The sequence below is a fragment of the Oncorhynchus gorbuscha genome, linkage group LG15, assembly GCF_021184085.1.
Source record: "Oncorhynchus gorbuscha isolate QuinsamMale2020 ecotype Even-year linkage group LG15, OgorEven_v1.0, whole genome shotgun sequence".
NCBI classification, from domain to species: domain Eukaryota; kingdom Metazoa; phylum Chordata; class Actinopteri; order Salmoniformes; family Salmonidae; genus Oncorhynchus; species Oncorhynchus gorbuscha.
This window is the reverse complement of record NC_060187.1, coordinates 40,445,224-40,469,277: the sequence shown is the minus strand read 5'-3', so window position 1 is coordinate 40,469,277 and position 24,054 is coordinate 40,445,224. Positions and strand designations below refer to the sequence as shown.

Below are 24,054 nucleotides of genomic sequence, written 5' to 3'. Positions count from 1 at the left end.
TTTGTAATTTTGTACAATAAATCTTTAAACAGACATCGTTGGAACAACACACGAATGGAAGTTGCTCACATTGATTGTGTCAAATTTCACATCACAATTGTTGTTAGGCTAATATAAAGGGGAACACAGTTAATAGATAATCTCAACTGGTGGAGTGCATGGCAAGTTTTAAAACTAGCAAGTAGAAATATAAACCATGGGGGCCATTAGGTTGAAGGTGTTAATCTAATGACCTTAGCAAAAAAAGTACAATATACTGAATCATGATAAATTAACTGTAAAAAGTTAATGTCCACATACCTTTTTCCTGAAGTGAGCCATCTACTGTAGTGTGGGCAGCTCAGACTGAGCTAGGCAAAGGGCTTGAACAAAATTCAAATGTTGTGGATAATGTTTACACCAATGTCCCTACAGGACTATTATTAAAACATTTGCCTAACCAGTGACTGTTTCCTGATTACTAAACCAGCCTTCATTCTTTGTTTAGTGGGGGGGGGGGGGGGGGGGGGTGTCTCTTATCCGTCCACTGTGTCTGCATTGTGATCAGATTAGCTGGTGCCTCGCTGTATGCAAATTACTTGACAGATATTATTTCAAAATAATATGAAATTATTTTATGACAATACTGCCTTAAGTTAAAGCTGCTACCACTAAATGGAGTTGAAGCCGGTATAATTATTTAAATGTTTTGACCCGTTTACACTTGATTGATATCCAGACCAGTGGAGGCTGGTGCTAGGGGCTATAGGACAGCCTCATTGTAATGGTTGGAATGGAATCAATGGAACGGTATCAAACATAGGACTTGGTTCCATTCATGTCAGTCCAGCCATTACAATGAGCCCATCCTACAGCCCCTACCACCAGGCTTGACTGATCCAGACAATACATGCCTGACTGCCTCAGGTGGTGGTCAGGAAGATGTGATCACATTGTCTTAATCATCTACACTTGTTCTTAAAATGTGCCCCAATCAGAATGTGGATAAGATCAGGACAAAGGGGTAGCGCCAGGTATTAAATGGGTCTATAGTTACAATGAAAGAGTTACAAGGACAAGGCATAACATTTAGAATAGCATACTCTTTATTACAAAACGTGATTAAACCGATAATGACAAATCCATCCAATGCAAGGCAAAATAATACAATTTATAAAAACACAAAATGTAAAAATGCATTTTTTTTTTCAATTTTAGTGCTGAAATAAAACCAGCAGCACTTTAAATACCTGGAATAATTGTCGTAGAAATGCATCGCGCACACAAATCACACATACAAGACAGAGATCCCTCACGACTGGACCTGATTCAAGCTTTAAAGAGCAACGTCCCTAAAGAAATATTTGAAATACAAACTGGCACAGCGATAATCTAGAAGGTATTTACTTTCCAAATGATTAAGTCACAGCTGGTTAGAACTATAATGAATGATGGCAGAAAACAGCTATAACTAAGTGTCTATGAGGGATGTGCCATGTAGTATATTCAATGCTGACATTCTATACCAAAGCTAAAACCAGGATCCATCCTCTTGAAGTACATATAAAACTTCAACTTCATATATCATGCAATTCCAGTAAAGACTTTCAGTGAGGTTGACACATTGCACAGGTCATGTTTACACAAACTCTGGCTCCCTGTCCCTCGGCACCAAACTGAGATTCGCTCCACACATGGCCCAGAACATAGTTGTTGGACTGATTCATGTTGAGCTCAGCCAGGGAGATGCTCAGCTCTTGCTCAGACACCTCCAGGTCCGGGGGCTCGCTGTCTGGAGGCTCAGGGGGGTCGTGGTCCGAGGCATCGGGACCAGGACTCTCCTGGTCTTGGTCTGGTTCCGGGTCGGTCTGGGGTACAGACTGGCTGGAGAGTTCCAGACTATCCCTGCAGTTCAGTTGGTCATCCTCTGTGCTGACCTCGCTCTCCTGTTTGACCAGGCAACGTGGGTGGTGTGTGGACCCCCTCCCAGTCTCATCCAGCTCTGAGTCAGAGTCCACAATCTGCTCACTGGAGCTCAGGGAACCTGGAAAACTTCCTGCATGGAGAAAAAGTGAAGGGCTGTAATGAAGTGGCACTGGTCACCTGGATAAATACAAGTTATAAAGATGTAACTCAAATCAAAACGTGTGGTAATTCTTCTTCAAATCCATCTAAACACCTCTTACCACAGCCCTCCTCCATCTTGTCAGAGTCTGTTCTGCTCTGTTCCTCTTTGGCTTCCTGTTCCTCTCCTTCAGCTACCACGGCACTGCTGCCCTCCTCAACATCCACACTGACATTCTGCACCAGCAGTGGGAGACAAACAGGAGTTAAAACAGGGAACTTGAGTTCAAACCTTCCAACTCTGGTATTGGTTGAGCTATTGGGTGTGGCTGAAATGAAAGCATTCACATTCTTCCTGTATGTTACAAATATTATTAACCGTCACGCAGACACACAAAAACACACCTGTTGGATGGAGATGGAGGATGGGCGACTGCTGGTGCTAGAGGATTTGGACTGGAAGATGGCTGTGTAGAAGACGATGAGAGTCTCTATGATGCGGGCCTGATGGGGGTAGTCCACTAGAGAGGACAGGGACACTGTGGCCCCTGTGGGCCGGGGCCTTATCAGAGAGGGGCCAAACACGATGCCCAGGTTACTGGGACTCATCTTATTGTCCTGCTCCAACTCCGCAATCCTGACGTCAGAGACGGGGGAAGAACGATGATATGACGGAGGTTTAAACAAGTAATACATGATCACAGTTGTGAATCCTCTTTTGTAATGATCTGTGTCAGGTAATTTTTTTTTTTTTAAAGTGAGTAAGCAATGTAGTATGCTCTTCTGAGCTGCTCACCTGCGCAGGTGACGTACGATGTAGCGCAGCGTGGCTACGTTAGCCTTGGGCAGCTCTTTCACCAGCTCCCTAAGTCTATCCACCACAGCCAGGACCGCTGGGTCCGTATCTGGTCCTAGGTCCACCAGCTCTGGCCCCTTCCCCGTCCCGGCCTCCCCTCCCTCAGTTTGCAGGCTCTCCTTGGCCAACCCCATGAGGCTGTTGTACAGGCGGAACGGCATGATGGGCTCTGGAAGCTGTAGAGGACAGAGCGGGAGATTTTTTCATTTGCAGTCATCTTATCCAAAGACAACCCATGATAAGCACAAATAAATATGGAGGCTGAAACAGCTACAAGGTACCTGTCGGAGGTAGAGCTTGAGGACGTTGCTGATGTCATGGGGGGAACACTGCGAGAGCTCCACTAGTTCCTTGCCATTCTCAAAGGCCTGACACAGCTTCTCTACACGAGTCTTCACCCCATTTACTCTGTAGATACCCTGCAGAGAGAGATGGAGACCAATGGGGAAGAGAGGGAAAATGTTGTTGAGAGAAGGATAGAGAAGGAGAAAGAAAATAATGCATTCATACAGCCAACCATTACACACCTTTCAAGAAACAGACCCTTCATCCCCCGTTCCCTCACCTTCGTCTTCAGGGCTCGTCTCTCGATCTCCGAAATGCACTTAGTGATGATGAATGGGATGCTGTCAGAGCTGCCGCTGGACACCTGGGAGAAGTCTCGGCCGAACAGCTGGAGTCTACCCTGCAGTTTCTTATGGCCACACTGGATGGCTAACGTCTCCAGGCACCGCTTATGACATGCCAGGAAACACTGGTATAGAGGACAAGGGGCATACAGTCGGTCAAGAGGTTAGAGGTCAGGATGATAACCAATGAAAGTCAAAGATGTCATTCACACAGATAAACAGACGTAATCAGCTAATCAAGCAGCCAAAGTCTATTGCTTTCAAAGGTGACGAATGAGATGGTCTTATCTCTCACCTCCTCACACTCTGCTCCCTGGAAGTACACGTAGCTGTCGCACTCCCGACACTTGGACGGGGTGCGGAGTTTACGCAGCCGATGAGTCTGGGCGGCTTTGGAGAGCCCAATGTTACGGAAAGGTCCGGTTGGAACCGCAATCTCAGGCTCCATGCCATTTATGTCTACGGATGAAGATTGATGGATAAATTGATAAATGCATGAATTATGTAATAATTGGCAAACAGAGAGGAGGTAGACCTCTGGTCTTACTTGGTGCTTCGAAGGAGGCCATGTTCCCGTCCTTCTCATCTGGATCCTCGTTGGATGACATGGTCCCAGTGGAGGAGGTGCGTGCCATTTTACTGATGTCACCTAAAACATACAAATCAACACACACACACACACACACACACACACACACACACAGCTACAGCACTGCAGGAGATGGAGGGAGACATAGAGAGAGAGACAGACAGAGGAAGCCTTACCTGAACTGGTGGTAGGAGATTCCAGGCCACCTTCCCCTTCTACACTGTCTGCATCACTCACTGTAGAACCCCACGATTTGTGGCCTTGTCCTGGGAAGGGGACACAAGGTTATCATGGACAGCACACATACCCATGTAGGTCTACATTGTTTTGTCTTGCATGGTGAGACGGCACAAGACAGTAAGAACCGCATCAGTATCATACAAAATGCCATACTCTTTCTGGCGTTTTCAGCGCTAAGGTCCTCCCCTGTCGTGGTCTCTCCGGTGCTGGGTTGACCCTCAGAGCTGCTCTGCTGGTCTGTGTTGAAGCTGTCATTAAGGGGTCGAGCTGGATGCCTGAATTAACAGATATAAAACCAGTCAAAAAACATTATACTAATGTTGTAAATCTATCACCTCTTATTTATTACTTGGTGTAAAGTGACCGAGTGCCCATAGACACCTAACAAACCAAAAAGCTTTTTATTATGCTTCGAGGCTAGGAGTGACTCACTGTGTGGAGGCTGCAGTGGCAGTGTAGGACTCAAACTGGTAGGTGACCTCAGGCTCCTCAGTGAGCTGCAGGTCTCTGACGTGGGCAGCGTACTGCTGTCCCGGGTCATACAGCTTACTGCTCTCACACAGAGTCTGGTAGTGGACCGGCAACACCACCGTCTGCATGTGCATTATCTGGTAGTACGAGATGGTGGCCTGGAGGGAAGGAGAGGAATGGTTTAGTCAATGTGGTGGAGGAGAAGGTTTAGCTTACATTCCGTCACAGGGAGTGCAAGGAGTGGAACGTAAACTAAACAGACTGGCCGCCAGGCGAAGGCGCGCTGAACAAATTGTCTGCATGTCTGTGTGTGTGCGCGTACTGACCGAGCGCAGTGTCTGGTCACTCTGTTTGATGACCTCCTGCAGCAGTCGGAGCACATTGACCTTGACGTGTTCCAGCTCCTGCTGCTGGGTGGTGGCGTCTGCTATGCATGTCCTGTAGGTGGCCTCTGCCTCTTCAGCCTGAACACACACACGGTGGTCAATTCTCAGCTTGGGTAATGGCATACATACTCAATGAAATATGGCCATAGGCATTGACAACGACTTGCAGTCATTCTGCTTTTAAGCAGATTTCCCTGGAGAGGCGAGGGAGAGAAGAGACTAGGCGAGACATGGAGAGGAGAGATGGGGGAGGTGAGCAGAGAGAGAATGGAGGAAAAACAACATATGCAGTGATGGGGACCTTGTTGCGAGCATCTTCCTCCACTCGTAACTTTTTGCCCAGAGACTTGGTGGTAGAGCCTCCTCCATCCTCCTCTGCGGCTCTGCTAGCAGCTGCTTTGGCCTTGTCGTGCTCCTCACAGCGAGCCATGTAGGCATGCTTGGCCTTTCGCAGGTTAGACTCACATTCCATCTGGATCCCAAACACATAGGTACACAGAATCAGTCTTTGGGTACAAATTGGGCAACATCTTGAGAGAGAAAACAAAGTTGTTTCTTTAATAGATACTTTATGTTGACATATTGTCAAATCATTCTCAAAACAGTAAAACGTGTATACCTGTAAACTTCATGGCAATGTGAGAGAGATAATATAAATAGAGAGATAACATACTGCATAAATAGCACTAGCAAGGAACTGACCAGTTTCCTCTTGGCACGGTACCACTGTTCCTTGACCTCCTTGCGTTTCTTCTCATGCTCGTGTTTACGCTGCATCAGAGGCTGTAGGAAGGTCTGGTTGTGCAGTGTGGTGGCGGCCTGCTGCATCCCACTGCTCTGCTCCAAGTCCTGCTCCAGAGCCAGAGAGTAGATGGAGTAGAAGGGCATGTGGGGCTGAGAGATAGGGAGTGGTGAGAGGGGAAATAGCATTGTCATCACAGGAGCCTCTTGAATTGGATGTAATCATTTTGACGAGAGTGAATTGGGTATTCCTTTCCTTAACTCCTTCTACTACAAAATACAATATCACTAGGGCTCACATGTGTGATGCTGTGCTTGCTGGACTGGTACAGTCTTTGTAAGCCCTTGGCAAACTCCACTTCTAGATGGGGAAAGATACATGGGTGAATCAACAAATCAATAATACGTTACATTCAGGTTATAAGAGTCAACCTAAATCTCCACTATTATGTGTAGGGAACTGTCTGCGGTGTGTGTCTACCCACCCAGTGAGGTCCTCTTCTCCACGTAGCTCATCAGGTCCTTCATGTATTTAGAGATGGTCTTAGCGTAGGCCAGAGCAGAGTCCACTCCCCCTTCACTACGCTGCAGCATGATGTCCACCTCCTCGGCCCGGCCAAAGTCCTGCAGGTCACTCCTCATCAGAGCTCCCTCTAGCCCATGACCCGACACCCCGTACAGGTTCTCCATAGACTGGACACACAGAGAGAAAGAGTTTCAGACCACTCAAGAATACTGCGAACAGTACCTTATTCTGTACTATGTAGCAGAAATTCCAATTCAATTATTGAATTCAATCATGAATTGAAGAGCTTACGTTGACTTCTAATTTCAACAATCTTCAAGTTATGAAATGGGAATAGAATTGGAATGAGACTGTTTATTTTAATTGAAATTGTGAAAACATTTGATCTTTGTAATTGAATTGGAATTCAATATTTTTGCATTTCCCAGTTATTGGAATGAATGCACTTAGTATAAAAACATTTGACTGCAGGATTTGTTTTTAATAATTTCAACATGTATTTCTATATTTCCAATAAAGCTGTTGTTGGAATGTTGGAACAGTTCCATGATCAGCCTGAAAGCCTTAATTAGGAATTGAATTCTTGGAAATGACCTAACATTGGAGTTGAGAGGAATTTAATTTTCTGAATTCAAAGACTGACCTTGAATTAAATGGAATTTACAGGGAGAATTTGTGGAATTAACCCCAACTCTGCTATATAGTATATTATAAACTGGGTGCTTCGAGTATTGAATGCTGATTGGCTGACAGCCGTGGTATATCAGACCGTATACCACGGGTACGACAAGACATGCATTTTTACTGCTCTAATTACGTTATAACCAGTTTATAATAGCAATAAGGCACATCGGGGTTTGGGGTATATGGCCAATATACCACGGCTATGGGCTGTGTCCAGCAACACTGCGTTGCACATAAGAGCAGCCTTTAGCCGTGGTATATTGACCAAATACCACACCTCCTCGGACCTTATTGCTTAATTATTTGGTACACCGTGTTTACCAGAGCCAATACAAATAATGATGGAACAGAGCAATGCCAAGTGGCATGTCAGGGATGGGCATGTACAATTGAATGATGGATATTAAATATTGCACAATTTAAAACACTTACTCCCTCACCCCCCCCCTTCCCCAAAACACGTGTAAATATTAGACTATAAATCTCGCCTTCCTGTTTTATACTTCTGCTAAAATATTTATTATATTCTACTGAGCCATTTACTTTATGTTCATATTCTTTTCTTTCATTATTTGTTGTAGCAATGTCGAGAAGGAACCTGCAAGTAAGTATCCTGTACATATGACTAATACAAACTTGAAACTTCCAATGAAAATAGGATTTGGCACATAGACTGTAGGCCTGTTGAATTCAGTGTGTGCAGGCCTGTTGAATTCAGTGTGTCAGTATTGGAGCTGCATTGATGAATGAGATAGAAGGAACTGTGTTATGTGGAGTCTCAGAGGCGCCCTGTGTGTGTTGTTATAACAGGAGAGCGAGGGAGAGGAACAGGCAGAGATAAAGACACACTGTGTCACTGCCAGGAAGCTGGCCTTGCTGCCCACAAACATCCGCTCTGAGAGCCGACACCTCCTGCCACATGCACACCAAGAAAGCCAAATGAACCCCCACTCACCCTGCTCTTCTCGGTTGGCAGCAGGGACAGTAGGGTACTGCTGTCCACCTCCCCCCATCAGCAGCTCTGACACACTGAGGAGGACAGAGAGAGGCCATTACACCGACAGTACTTCCATCAGAGATGGAGAGAGAGGAAGGACTAAAATAAAAAAGGGAAAATGTGTAGATCAAATAGGATTTGATCGGTTAAAGTAATGTGAAGGGTACATGTCGGGTTCTTTCCCCTCCCGGTGGTCATGGAAAGAAAAAGGAAACTAGGAAAGGAGACAAGGAGAGAGAAAAAACATCAGGAAGTGGTTGATGCCAGGCTCTGTGCAATCGCACCGGCCATATAACTTCCTCTCTGTCTTCTTTGCCCTGTTGGGGTTGTATGTACTGTGCATGGCCAGGAAGTGAACAAGCGTTCTTTTGAATTATGTATGTATATTCCTATTTACAATTTTAAAATAGACATAAAATAGACATATCAGAGCATATGTTTTACCTTGGCAGTACGTGGTAGCACCGAGTCTCTATTTTTATCCAATGTAAAAAAACAACAACACAATTTCAAAATGTTGCAACATAAGACTTATTTGAGCCAGTTAGTCGCAAATGTATTCATATTTTTTTGAGAGTGATATGTTTGCTTCCAAACGACCATTATCACACCTACACATTGTATCCGAGGATAGAAGCACCTATTCTCTGTCTGTAGATAATCTGTTGAGACAACAGACGCCAAATGGCTGCGTTTTGGTTTTGTGTCCTAGGTTACGGAAGAGAAGAAAACCACCACTACACTTCCTGTTTTCTACTGAGCCACATGCAAATGTGTCACTGTGTTTTATGCTCTAAGCTCCACTTCTCTATCGCACATATGCACACACACACGTACATTGTACTTCTACAGTTCTACTGTCGTCATACACCACCACCCCGACCTGACCACTGAGGACACATGGTCATGTCCCATTACTCTGTACCAGAGAATAAAAAGTCAAAAGAAAGAGCATTGTGACACACAGTGTCACCTTTGGTTTTTTCCAGGATCCATGAAATACTGTTATTAGCTCATGACAATACATACTGAGAAACGGATGTCCCAAAAACTTACCTGCTACTAAAAGCAACTGCAATGGTTTCAATGGCCTTCTCAAAGTCCTTCTTTTCTGTGTCATTACAAGTCTCATAGTGAAATCCTGCAATCAAAATAATGAATGTGTTCATTCTAGGCCATTTTAACTCATTGACTTTGTGCTAAAAATGGACTTTTTGACCCTAGGTAGTAGACGACTGATTGGTCCAGCCAGTAGTCTTACCTTTAACCTTAGATATGAGTTTGCCTGCAGCAGTAAGGGTCTCCACAGTGTTGAGGAGAGGGTAGGTGCTGATGACCTGTCGTAGGACCCTCAGGACCTCTCCCAGGCATTCATGGGCCAGAGGGCGACGGTTCTCCTGCTTGTCTACAGACAGAGAGAGCAAAAGAGACGGGACAGTCAGAGACACAGACAGGAGAGACCTGGATCCTGTGCCATTCCTAATACACAGCACTCCACTTGTCTACAGCCACACACAAAGAGGACCGAGCCTAACCTACCATTTTGTACATCTATCGAGTACTAGTTACAACCGGAAGTGATAGGGTTGGTGTTGGGGAGATAGAAGGCTGTGTCTGAGGTCTGTGACGGGGCTCACCGTCACAACACGGAATCCATATAACATGGAGATCATCTTTATAGACAGACGATTAGGGTTGGTCAGAGTATTAGAGGTCATTACAGGTTATTAGAGGTTGAGAGGGAGTGATTCATGACCAATCTCTGGACATCATGAATAGTAATACGGACGGCAGACAGACGGGTTGTAGGGACAGCTTGTCAGCAGTGACGTCTGCAGGCCACTTCCTCTTGTCTCTCTCACAGACAGCAGATCCTTTGGCCGGTAGAGCCCCCCTTCGTCCTCTTTTCCCCTTTGGCCCTCCATCTCAATGTCCATGTCTGTCAAAGTGGCTGGCCCATGGAATGGGACCAGGAGGCCATAGAGGGTGGTCTAGTTAGAGGGCGTGTCAGAAGGAGGATGGTAAAAAGGCTCCAAGACGCTTATTATAGAAACTGAAACTAGCTAAATGAACATGTGGCATTATGTGACTGTGTGCATAGACTTGTATGTAAATTTAGTTCCTGGATAATCTCATATCAAATATATTTCAGTTTTAGATGGTTGTGGTTTGTCAGAATTTAATTCAGAGATAGGTTCATAACTTAAGTTATCCTGTCTCAGCCTCCAGTATTTATGCTGCAGTTGTTTATGTGTCGGGGGGGCTTGGGTCAGTTTTTTATATCTGGAGTACTTCTCCTGTCCTATTCGGTGTCCTGTGTGAATTTAAGTGTGCTCTCTCTAATTCTCTCTTTCTTTCTCTCTCTCAGAGGACCTGAGCCCTAGGACCATGCCTCAGGACTACCTGACATGATGACTCCTTGCTGTCCCCAGTCCACCTGGCCGTGCTACTGCTCCAGTTTCAACAGTTCTGCCTTATTATTATTGGACCATGCTGGTCATTTATGAACATTTGAACATCTTGGCCATGTTCTGTTATAATCTCCACCCGGCACAGCCAGAAGAGGACTGGCCACCCCACATAGCCTGGTTCCTCTCTAGGTTTCTTCCTAGGTTTTGGCCTTTCTAGAGAGTTTTTCCTAGCCACCGTGCTTCTACACCTGCATTGCTTGCTGTTTGGGGTTTTAGGCTGGGTTTCTGTACAGCACTTTGAGATATCAGCTGATGTACAAAGGGCTATATAAATACATTTGATTTGATTTAAGGGAGCACATTTCAGATATTGACCATGTGATGGGTTCAAACGGGGGAGGTTATTCTCAGAACATCACAAGGATGGACTGGAAGCAGTCTTGTGGTATTGACGGTGTCACAGGTCAGACTAACGCAGTGGACTATGTGAGGGGGAAGTCTGAACGAGGTCGCTCTGCCATGCATCATTGCTTCCTGTTTAGATTAATACGACAGTCACGGGGGGGGGGGGGGTAATAAGTTAAAGTATAGACACCCTAACCATTCCATCACTTTTAGAGCAATCAACCCATGTTCCAAAGTGAGACCATTTGTTGGCCTGACTCTCTCAAGCTGAAATTGTTACATCACTTGTTGCACATCTTGTATTTTATTGCATCAATAAAATAAATGACACATTATCAGCCTGCCTCATGAAAATGAAAAAATCCTTGATCTGAGGTAACTATGACTGTTCTTGGACCGAATTCATTTTTGCACAAAAAAACGTTGGACCAGCCATTTTGCTTGAGTACAGACAGAAATTGCAGTAAACAGGAGACTGGTTTCCTGCTGGAGTGTGGTCGCCGTTACATCTCAAGCAAGAGAACTGGGTTGCTTGTGCAAAGCCAGCCAGCCCGCCCTTCCCCTCCCACACGCAACACGTGGTGAACAGGAGGGGTGAGGAGGGGAACCAAAACAGCATTGTTCTGAGCGCATGCTAACATGTGGCGCATCAGGTAGGAGTAGTGGAGAATTTAGACATCCACACAGAGAACAATAAGACTGGGAAACAATAGCAGATGGTCACGATGCAGCCAAAAGCAATCCCAATAACAAAGGCATATCATAATAGTAATACATCTAGCAGACTTTTATCCAAAGCGACTTACAGTCATGCGTGCATACATTTTATATACGGGTGGTCCAGGAAATCAAAACCCACTATATCCTGGCACTGCAAGCTCCACATTCTACCAATGGACCTACAGAGGACCACTCAATCATGTGCACAATGAAATATCTGACTAGAGTTTTGAAGATAAGTTGTCCCATCTATAAGCTCTTATGCCTCTCTAACAGTCTTAGAGGAGCCAAATGAATAACAAGACTCCAGAGACTGATCATAGCAGTTGGTTAACTGTATTTTGAAAAGCCCCCCCCCCCCCCCCTGCCCCCTTTTACAATCTAAAGTGCTTTGAGCATTGGAGAAGCACCATGTTCAAACATGGCCTTTGTGTCCTCTACCTCTCTCAGAGCTAAACCTTAGCCAGACAAAGGAGAAGTGCATAAACCTATGTGAACCTATATCCACTCACCTTCCCCCAATACAACGTCCTTCAACTTCTCTACGGCCTCAGCAAAGCGGGCCACATTACTTAACAGAGAGGGGATGTCCTCCACCTCGATGGCCATGCTCTCTGAGCTGTCTTGGGGGGTGGTGGGGGTGATAGCCCCCCTTTCCCTGGCCCTTGGTGAACACCCATGAGTGGATAGGGAACCCCGCGGCGCTGGCATGACGGCTGAGGCCGGTGGGCCTCTTCATGGTGGCCCCTGGGGTCGGGCAGCCCACCCCCACCAGCTTGCTGTGCTGGGCATTTGGGGTGCCAGGGCAGGACACGGAGGAGTCCGATGGGGCACCGGGAATGGGGAAGAGGGTGGAGGAGGATGAGGAAGGGGTGGTGTCGATAGCATCACGACGAGGCTGCTCCTGGAGAATAGACAGCTGGGTAAGAGAGAGGAGGGGGGAGAGGAGAGGGAGAAGAACTTGTGACATCTGTGGTAACACAAAAACATCAGGACAATAATGTGACTGATATTTTTGTCAGACTGTTGGTAAACAGACAAATAGAGACTTCAACAAGAGCCTGTGTTGTGTAACACTTCCTGACTCAGCTTCTTGCCACACCCTGAAACAGCTCTCCGAAAACAGAAACTCGGGCCACTTTAAGCAACATCAAGTTGTACGGTTTGATGAGACATGACGGAAAAGTGATGAAATCAACTCATCAAGTGTCCCAACTTGTCCATGGACTACAACACACCTAACATAAATGAGTTGATTAAATAATAGCTAAATCAGAGTCTAGCTGTTACAAGTCGTAGATGCAGTGATGTAGTGCAGAGGCCTGAAACATACACATCTTAAAGTCTAAACAGTATCAATGGCAGGTGCACGGTGTGGTTATGAAACAGAAAATAGCGGCAGCATCACACCCTGCCAGTAGGAGGCGCAACTAAGACAACTAGAGCAGACCTTGCATCATGTTATTCCAAGAACACCTTTTATGGTACTGTATTCTAAACTTTAAAAGTGTAGCATACTGTATCAAGCAGATACATGTTTTTATAAACGGAAATAAGTATTTTAAGGACAGATGGTCTCAAAGCAGTGAGAATAATAACACTCATTCCTTCTCATGAGGAAAATGTATAAACATCTAGGTGGCTAACTGATTGAAGTGGTAGTGTTTGACATACCTGTTTGAGCCAGACGTTGGGTCTATTGGGTTGTTTGTCCAATTTGTTCTTGGCTTTAGCCTCCTCTCTCTTAACTCTCTGGCCCGTGGAGTATGGGTTGTAACTATTCTTGCTACCACGTTTCAGCATGGTCTCTGTCCCTATTGTTTTCACATCATCTTTAGCAGGAGTCACTTTTTAAACTAGACTCATCTTGCAGGTGACGAACCAATACTGGCTTACTAACCCACAAAAATATTTTTCCAATGAAACGAAAAAAAAAAAAATGAGTCATTCTGCAGACAAAGTTATCAGTGACTAACAGGTTTATTTTGAATTGACTAATCCAACTAGTTTTAAGTATTCATCAACAACGTCCTCAAAAATTCAACCAAATATCCCAATAGTGTAACATCTCTCCCCCACTAGGCTACTTTAAATGAATTAAATGATAGGCTACTGTCCATATAAATCACCTAAAATGCTCACCTTTAGCCTTCAAAACACCCCACTAAATATGTCATTGCTGGTCCATAACCTACGATAAGTGAAGTCAATTTAATTGAGGTCAGGTCTAAACAATCTACTGAAGTTTGACATCTGTCATGCTGTCCCCCAACTCCCCTAGCTTCTCAGCAGCGGACAGACAGTATAGGAAATCTGTCTGAGTGACAGGAGGAAATCAGAGATGATGTGCTACTTACTGATGATGAGCTCTGTGGCCCGGGGCTTCCTGCTCGAGTCTTCTTCGAGATGGAAGGGGTTTTTATCAATTCCCTTTTCTTTCGGGAGAACATCTTCAACGTACCTTTGCCGTCCATCCCGACTTCTTTGAAATTCGCATACAACCCCCCCACCCACCCCCCGATTCTCCACTTCTTTGGTGCTCTGCCAGTTTACAGGCGCTGCTGTTCCATCGGTCCCAAGCTTCAGCCACGCTTTCTGCTGCCTCGCTACCACACATTGAGCGTAGAAGCTCACTGACAGCTCACCACAAACAGTCAGTGCCGCCGCGACATCCGCTCCAGTGTTTTTTTTTCTCAAGGGAAGAAAAGCGCATGTGATGTATTGCGCTCCATTTGATTGGGGCGCTCGAGGTTTGCAATACAATGTCTATAAAACATGTATACAGAACATGTATTTAGTAAACCAGTAGACTACAACGTATTCGATGCCTCCAATAAGAGTTAAATAGCTCCGACACCGATTGAGAATGCCTCACTATCCGATTCTGTCAGAAGGGTCTGGCAGCAGTCCTGGGCTGCATACAGTACGAGTTATGTTCTGTAACGTTCAATTGAACGGAAAGGGTACTGTACTGAACGACCAATTGAAAAACGAGGAGGTTGTGGGTTGGAAAAACGCTGTCAGCATGGCCACTGCCCTTTAAATACGCCACTCATTGCCTCAAGACACGCCTTGCAGCACCCACCAAACGGGAGCAAACGTACCTCAAAGTCCGTTCAAGAAGGTTGTGTGGAAACGTGCCATTCAGTATAAATCAAGCGAACTGAATGCACCTATAGTCGGACTGGAACTCACTTATATCACCGTGTTCCAGAGAATCAAAACCGTAATGTATCTTAGGTAAATTGTGACTGGCTGACTGATTTACAAATAACAATGAGTAGTTATTTATGATGCAAGGTTATTTGTATATCAGTTAGTCGGCAGTCGCCTGCAATGTTCAACAAGCAGGGTGTAGTCATAAAAAACGGAAATGAGTTGGCATTTTCTACCTCTGGTCATAGCGGCGGGAAGTAGGGGTGCTGAGGGGGCTGCAGCACCCCTTGAAAAATCGGAATAAAATAAAACATATATACTGAACCCCCATGTTTCATGAGCTGAAATAAAAGATCCCAGAAATGTTCCATAAGCACAAAAAGCTTATTTCTCTCAAATGTTGTGCACAAATGTGTTTACGTTCCTGTTTGTGTGCATTTCTCCTTGCCAAAATAATCCATCCACCTGACAGGTGTGGCATATCAAGAAGCTGAATAAACGGCACGATCACTACACAGGTGCACCTTGTGCTGGGAACAATTTTTTTTAAACTCTAAAATGTGCAGCTTTGTCACACAACACAATGCCACAGATGTCTCAAGATTTGAGAGAGAATGCAATTGGCATGCTGACTGCGGGAATGTCCACCAGAGCTGTTGACAGAGAATTGAATGTTATTTCTCTACCCTAAACGGCCTCCAACATTGTTTTAGAGTCCAACCGGCCTCAAAACCTCAGACCATTTGTAACCACCCCAGCCTAGGACATCCACATCTGGCTTCTTCACCTGTGGGGTCATCTGAGACCAACCACTAAGACAGCTGATGAAACTGTGGTTTGCACAACCCAAGAATTTCTACACAAACTGTCAGAAACCGTTTCATGAAAGCTTATATGTGTTCTCGTCTTCCTCACAAGGGTCTTGACCTGACAACAGTTCGACTTCAGTCGGCAAATGCTCACCTTCGGTGGCCACTGTCATGCTGTAGAAGTGTGCTCTTCATGGATGATTCCCAGTTTCAACTGTATCGGGCAGTTGGTATGACATCGTGTGGGCGAGCGGTTTGCTGATGTCAACGTTGTGAACAGAGTGCCTCATGGTGTTGGTGGGGTTATGGTATGGGCAGGCATAAACTACGGACAATGAACACAATTGCATATTATCGATGGCAATTTGAATGCACAGAGAAATCGGAGATATCGTGACGAGATCCTGAGGCCCATTGTTGTGCCATCCATCCACCGCCATCACATGTTTCAGCATGCAGGATCTGTATACAATTCCTGTAAGCTGAAAATGTCCCAGTTGTTACATGGTCTGCATACCCACCAGACATATCAACCATTGAGCATGTGTGAGATGCTCTGATCGACATGTATGACAGCATGTTCCAGTTTCCACCAATATCCAGCAACTTCGCACAGCAATTGAAGAGGAGTGGGACAACATTCCACAGATCACAATCAAGAGCCTGATCAACTGTATGCCAAGGAGACGTGTCGCAGCATGAGGCAAATGGTGGTCATACCAGATACTGACTGGTTTTCTGATCTACGCCTCTACCTTTTTTTTTAGGTATCTGTGACCAACAGAAGCATATCTGTATTCCCAGTCAGGGGGAAATCCATATATTAGCACCTAATGCATTTATTTCAATTGATTGATTTCCTTATGAACTGTAACTCAGTAAAATCTTTGAAATTGTTGCATGTTGCATTTATATTTTTGTTTTGTGTATATATATTTTTATTCTCAAAAAAGCAGTGCACTGGGCCTTTATACTCCTGTATTAGTGGACCTATGTGTGCAGTGCAGGAAACATGTATCTTTCTCACAAAAGTAGTGCACTGGGCCTTTACTACGGCAGTATTCAGGGCTGGTCCTGGCCATTCAGGGCTGGTCCGCCACAATCAGTTGCTAGAGCACGATGAGCCAAGGAAATTCCCCCGGCCAAACCCTCCCCTAACCCGAACGATGCTGGCCCAATTGTATGCCACGCCATGGAGCTCCTGGTCACTGCCGGCTGGGACACTGCCTGGGATCGAACCCAAGGCTGAAGCGGCGCCTCAGCACTGCGATGTAGTGCCTTAGACTGCACCACTCAGGAAATGTCGCCCTCTTTAATCTTCCTCCATAGACCGCCGCCTTTAACCCTACCTAATAAGTGAGCCAGCCTTGCCTGTATTAGCGGATCAATATAGCCCTCTGTTGCACTGGAAACATTTTCTCTCACAAAAGTAGTGCACCGTCTGCAACGAGGGGGACCTCGGACTTTCTCATCCAATGGGTTTTGGGAAGGAGGCAAGGACAGAAAGAGGACGCGAGGAGTATACAATTGAGATTCTCCCTTTGTCGCAACGGCGGAAAGGCAGGTGGGAGGAGGCGAGATCAGGTGGGAACATTCTAGCCAATGAGATGTCATGTGCGTCCACTTACACTACATGACCGAAAGTATGTGGACACCTGCTTGCCATCTCATTCCAAAATTATGGTCATTAATATGGACTTGGTCCTACCTTTGCTCCTATAACAGCATCCACTCTTCTGGAAAGGCTTTCCACTAGATGTTAGAACATTGCCACGGGGACTGGCTTCCATTCAGCCACAAGAGCATTAGCGATTAGGCCTGGCTCGCAGTCGGTGTTCTGGCTCGCAGTCGGTGTTCCAATTCATCCCAAAGGTGTTCGATGGGGTTGAGGTCAGGGCTCTGTGTAGGCCAGTCAAGTTCTTCCACACCGATCTCAACAAACGATTTCTGTATGAACCTCGCTTTGTGCACGGGGCATTGTCATGCTGAAATAGGAAAGGGCCTTCCCCAAACTGTTGCCACAAAGTTGGAACCACAGAATCATCTGTTGTATGTTGTAGTGTTAAGATTTCTCTTCACTGAAACTAAGGGGGCTAGCCCGAACCATGAAAACAGCCCCAGACCATTGTTCCTCATCCACCAAACTTTACAGCTGCCACTATGCAGTTGGGCAGGTTGCGTACTCCTGGTGTCTGCCAAACCCAGATTCCTCCTGTCAGACGGTGAAGCATGCTTTATACACCACTCCAGTGGATACTTGGCATTGCGCATGGTGATTTTAGGCTTGTGAGCGGCTGCTCAGCCATGGAAACCCATTTCATGAAGCTCTCGACAAACTACCACATCGCGGCTGAGCCGTTGTGTGTTCGAGACATTTCCACTTTACAATAACAGCACTTACAGATGCCCGTGGCAGCTCTGGCAGGGCAGAAATTTGAACTGACTTGTTGGAAACGTGGCATCCGATGACAGTGCCACGTTGAAAGTCACTGAGCTCTTCAGTAAATCCATTCTAATGCCAATGTTTGTCTATGGAGATAGCATGGTTGTGTGCACGATTTAATACATCTGTTAGCAACGGGTGTGGCTGAAATAGCCAAATCAATTCATTTGAAGGGGTGTCGACATACTTTTGTATATATTGTGTATATCAAATCAAACTTTATTTGCCACATGTGCCGAATACAACAAGTGTTGACCTTACCGTGAAAAGCTTACTTACAAGCCCTTAACCAACAGTGCATTTCAAGAAGAGTTAAGAAAATATTTACCAAACAAACTAAAGTAAAAAATAATTAAAAGTAACCCAATAGCATAAAAATAACAAGACTATATACAGGGGGTGCCGGTACCGAGTCAGTGTGCGGAGGTACAGGTTAGTTGAGGTAATTTGTACATGTACATATCACGAAATACATAACAACCTAAACATTAAAAAAACATATATTCAATAAAATAAGCCTCACTTAACAAATGAGCAATAAAAAATGGTTAAACTAATCCAAAACGTTTAGCCTCTTCCTCTCTTGCAATCATCCCCACTGCTCCGCATTTGACCCTCTTCACATTCTCACACGCCACACCCAGTGCTGCCAACTCCAAAGATGATGGATATACTGACAAGGTACATGTCCCTCCGCCCTACAAACGCCCTAATGGGAGTCGTTGTCCACAAAGCGGCACAGCAGGCTGTCTAGCTCTCGCCTATCCTTTCTTTGGATTGGTTGATACATCTCATTATTGTAATATTTTTTGAATATTCAATTTGTTTATTAAATGTTTTATATTCAATGAGGGATGTTGACAATTTCCGCCTGTATTAATGGAGAGAGATGCTATGCTACTAAGCCTTATGACATGAATGTGCATAGCAGTCTCCAAACAACTCCGATATAAAGTGTTTTTTCTCAAAGTTGCCGGGATGTCACGTGTACGCATTTGACCCTCTTCACAAGCTCACACCTTTTATTTCTCACGCATTCTATTTTCTAATTAATCCAGTGTATATTCAGTGCTTTAACTTTTCAATTGTGCCAACAAATAATTTTTTATATCAGACTATATGCGCCTGCAATTCTCCATCACCAGCATTGTAACTGCGGCAGCATAATCCGGGAAATCCTCAATTTCCCGGCCACCGCACTGTTAACAGCGGCAGTTTTAAACTTGTGATTGGTTTAGTAAGGGTCTGGGACCAAGGCGATTGGATACGTTTGTAAAGAAACACCCCTCATGATAAGAGTGGAGCAGACCGCCACGGCACACTGGATAGGGATGTTCGTTCTCCACGGAACAAACCCTTACAAAAAAATAACAAACCCTCACAAAAAAAATAACAAACCCTCACAAAAAAAATTACAAACCCTTTCAAAAAAATAACAAACCCTCACAAAAAATAACAAACCCTTACAAAAAAAATAACAAACCCTTACAAAAAAAGATAGCTGCTGTAAAAGTGCAGTAACTACATAGGCTACATTATTATGCAGTCGACTGGTATTTTGGACGCGGAAATTTCAGAATTACTGCAGTGTACTGCAGTAGAACTGCAGTAATACTGCACTGTAACTGCAGTTAGAATGCAAAATTACTGCAGTAAAAAAAATAGTTATTTTAGAAGCAGTATTTGCAGCATACTGCAATTATGCTGCAGTCTACCTACAGTTATTCTAGTGGACTGCAGTTATACTGCACTCTGACTGCAATGTTTTTTCATAAGGAAAGTTTATGATCTCAAGTGTCAAAAGAGCAGCACAGCAACATGTAGCGCTGTTTTGTGCACAATTGTCAACAAATTGATTTGCTGTCACTCCTGTTGCTGTTGCAGAACACTTCTTTTTGACAGCATATGACAATATTATAGCCTATTACTAGTGATTGAATCCACCACTTTCATGAGCCCAGATCCATAGGCTACATTATTTACCTTGTTTGGTCATTGTTTACCTTGTTAGGTTCATTAGGCTGTAACATCGAAAAGGCAGCATTCAGTCGGAATTCTGATAGAGCGACTTGGTTTGGCTCACTGCATTATGAACAGTATTTTTCCCTAACAGATTGTGAACCCAAATGTGTAACTGATTTTAGTGGAGGACAATACATTAACATATCATTTGTGTTGGGTGTAAGGGCATTTTGTCTTTGGGAGATTTTAATATCTGTTTAGTGTATTTGGTCTTTCACAATAGCTGATGAAAGTCATTAGAACAAGTAAGAGCAAGTAAAACTAAATGCATGCTCTTCAACTGATTGCTGCCCGCACCTTTCCGCCTGTCCAGCAATAGCTACTCTGGACGGTTCTGACATAGAATATGTGGACAACTACAAATACCTAGGTGCTTGGTTAGACTGTAAACTCTCCTTCCAGACTCACATTAAGCATTTCCAATCCAAAATCAAATCCAGAATCCGCTTTCTATACTTGTCATGCAGGTGAAAGAGGACCCAAAAGCGACTTGGCGAAAACAGAGTCTTTAATCCAGTAAAGTGAATACAATCAAAAAAACACAACTTTCACTCGAAATGACGAGGACAAACTGGAGACTCGATCTTGAACAGCAGGTGAACAGCAGGTTGCCTCGGGAAGGCACTTGAACCAGACAGACTCAGACACCTGCTCACCACGCAGCATCTGAGGAAAACACGACACGACAGGGCGATACACAAACACAGCACGGTGAAATCTAGACAAGGAACCGACAGGGCAGAAACGAATAACAAGGAGAGAAATAGGGACTCTAATCAGGGAAAAGGATCGGGAACAGGTGTGGGAAGGCTAAATGATGATTAGGGGAATAGGAACAGCTGGGAGCAGGAACGGAACGATAGAGAGAAGAGAGAGCGAGAGAGTGAAGAGAGGGAGGGGGAGAGAGAAGGATAGAAAGAGGGAAAGAACCTAATAAGACCAGCAGAGGGAAACGAATAGAATGGGGAGCACAGGGACAAGACATGATAATAAATGACAAAACATGACAGTACCCCCCCACTCACCGAGCGCCTCCTGGCGCACTCGAGGAGGAATCCTGGCGGCAACGGAGGAAATCATCAATGAGTGAACGGTCCAGCACGTCCCGAGACGGAACCCAACTCCTCTCCTCAGGACCGTAACCCTCCCAATCCACTAAGTATTGGTGACCCCGTCCCCGAGAACGCATGTCCATGATCTTATGTACCTTGTAAATAGGTGCGCTCTCGACAAGGACGGGAGGGGGAGGGAAGACGAACGGGAGTGCGAAGAAAGGGCTTGACACAGGAGACATGGAAGACAGGATGGACGCGACGAAGATGTCGCGGAAGAAGCAGTCGCACAGCGACAGGATTGACGACCTGGGAGACACGGAACGGACCAATGAACCGCGGAGTCAACTTACGAGAAGCTGTCGTAAGAGGAAGGTTGCGAGTGGAAAGCCACATTCTCTGGCCGCAACAATACCTTGGACTCTTAATCCTGCGTTTATTGGCGGCTCTCACAGTCTGTGCCCTGTAACGGCAAAGTGCAGACCTCACCCTCCTCCAGGTGCGCTCACAACGTTGGACAAACGCTTGAGCGGAGGGAACGCTGGACTCGGCAAGCTGGGATGAGAACAGAGGAGGCTGGTAACCCAGACTACTCTGAAACGGAGATAACCCGGTAGCAGACGAAGGAAGCGAATTGTGAGCGTATTCTGCCCAGGGGAGCTGTTCTGCCCAAGACGCAGGGTTTCTGAAAGAAAGGCTGCGTAGTATGCGACCAATCGTCTGATTGGCCCTCTCTGCTTGACCGTTAGACTGGGGATGAAACCCGGAAGAGAGACTGACGGACGCACCAATCAAACGACAGAACTCCCTCCAAAACTGTGACGTGAATTGCGGGCCTCTGTCTGAAACGGCGTCTAACGGGAGGCCATGAATTCTGAATACATTCTCGATAATGATTTGTGCCGTCTCCTTAGCGGAAGGAAGTTTAGCGAGGGGAATGAAATGTGCCGCCTTAGAGAACCTATCGACAACCGTAAGAATCACAGTCCTCCCCGCAGACAAAGGCAGACCGGTAATGAAGTCTAGGGCGATGTGAGACCATGGTCGAGAAGGAATGGGGAGCGGTCTGAGACGACCGGCAGGAGGAGAGTTACCCGACTTAGTCTGCGCGCAGTCCGAACAAGCAGCCACGAAACGGCGCGTGTCACGCTCCTGAGTCGGCCACCAAAAGCGCTGGCGAATAGACGCAAGAGTGCCTCGAACACCGGGATGACCAGCTAACTTGGCAGAGTGAGCCCACTGAAGAACAGCCAGACGAGTGGAAACAGGGACGAAAAGGAGGTTACTAGGACAAGCGCGCGGCGACGCAGTGTGCGTGAGTGCTTGCTTAACCTGTCTTTCAATTCCCCAGACTGTTAACCCGACAACACGCCCATAAGGAAGAATCCCCTCGGGATCAGTAGAAGCCACAGAAGAACTAAACAGACGGGATAAGGCATCAGGCTTGGTGTTCTTGCTACCCGGACGGTAAGAAATCACAAACTCGAAACGAGCGAAAAACAACGCCCAACGAGCTTGACGGGCATTAAGTCGTTTGGCAGAACGGATGTACTCAAGGTTCTTATGGTCTGTCCAAACGACAAAAGGAACGGTCGCCCCCTCCAACCACTGTCGCCATTCGCCTAGGGCTAAGCGGATGGCGAGCAGTTCACGGTTACCCACATCATAGTTGCGCTCAGATGGCGACAGGCGATGAGAAAAATAAGCGCAAGGATGAACCTTATCGTCAGACTGGAAGCGCTGGGATAGAATGGCTCCCACGCCTACCTCTGAAGCGTCAACCTCGACAATGAATTGTCTAGTGACGTCAGGAGTAACGAGGATAGGAGCGGACGTAAAACGTTCTTTTAGAAGATCAAAAGCTCCCTGGGCGGAACCGGACCACTTAAAACACGTCTTGACAGAAGTAAGAGCTGTGAGAGGGGCAGCAACTTGACCAAAATTACGAATGAAACGCCGATAGAAATTAGCGAAACCTAAAAAGCGCTGCAACTCGACACGTGACCTTGGAACGGGCCAATCACTGACAGCTTGGACCTTAGCGGAATCCATCTGAATGCCTTCAGCGGAAATAACGGAACCGAGAAAAGTAACGGAGGAGACATGAAAAGAGCACTTCTCAGCCTTTACGTAGAGACAATTCTCTAAAAGGCGCTGTAGAACACGTCGAACGTGCTGAACATGAATCTCGAGTGACGGAGAAAAAATCAGGATATCGTCAAGATAGACAAAAACAAAGATGTTCAGCATGTCTCTCAGAACATCATTAACTAATGCCTGAAAAACAGCTGGCGCATTGGCGAGACCAAACGGCAGAACCCGGTACTCAAAATGCCCTAACGGAGTGTTAAACGCCGTTTTCCACTCGTCCCCCTCTCTGATGCGCACGAGATGGTAAGCGTTACGAAGGTCCAACTTAGTAAAGCACCTGGCTCCCTGCAGAATCTCGAAGGCTGATGACATAAGGGGAAGCGGATAACGATTCTTAACCGTTATGTCATTCAGCCCTCGATAATCCACGCAGGGGCGCAGAGTACCGTCCTTCTTCTTAACAAAAAGAACCCCGCCCCGGCCGGAGAGGAAGAAGGCACTATGGTACCGGCGTCAAGAGACACAGACAAATAATCCTCGAGAGCCTTACGTTCGGGAGCCGACAGAGAGTATAGTCTACCCCGAGGAGGAGTGGTCCCCGGAAGGAGATCAATACTACAATCATACGACCGGTGAGGAGGAAGGGAGTTGGCTCGGGACCGACTGAAGACCGTGCGCAGATCATGATATTCCTCCGGCACTCCTGTCAAATCGCCAGGTTCCTCCTGAGAAGTAGGGACAGAAGAAACGGGAGGGATGGCAGACATTAAACACTTCACATGA

General features: G+C 45.8%; 1 protein-coding gene and 1 pseudogene across 1 annotated transcript; both read right to left on the bottom strand.

The window, feature by feature from the left end:
* Window positions 1-449, bottom strand: part of LOC123997647 — a 28,088-nt pseudogene extending 27,639 nt beyond the window's left edge.
* Window positions 450-1,062: 613 nt separating this feature from the next.
* Window positions 1,063-14,724, bottom strand: LOC123997115 (rho GTPase-activating protein 45-like). Its single transcript, XM_046301181.1, is given in 23 exon segments — window positions 1,063-2,035; window positions 2,166-2,280; window positions 2,449-2,680; window positions 2,840-3,075; window positions 3,181-3,318; window positions 3,465-3,653; window positions 3,824-3,987; window positions 4,076-4,177; window positions 4,294-4,383; window positions 4,511-4,632; window positions 4,790-4,986; window positions 5,155-5,292; window positions 5,516-5,686; window positions 5,917-6,108; window positions 6,255-6,316; window positions 6,441-6,648; window positions 8,121-8,174; window positions 8,176-8,194; window positions 9,219-9,303; window positions 9,424-9,567; window positions 12,211-12,353; window positions 12,355-12,617; window positions 14,056-14,724. Coding segments are annotated over 23 exon segments (3,630 nt in total). The 5' UTR covers window positions 14,173-14,724; the 3' UTR covers window positions 1,063-1,586.
* Window positions 14,725-24,054: the final 9,330 nt, after the last annotated feature.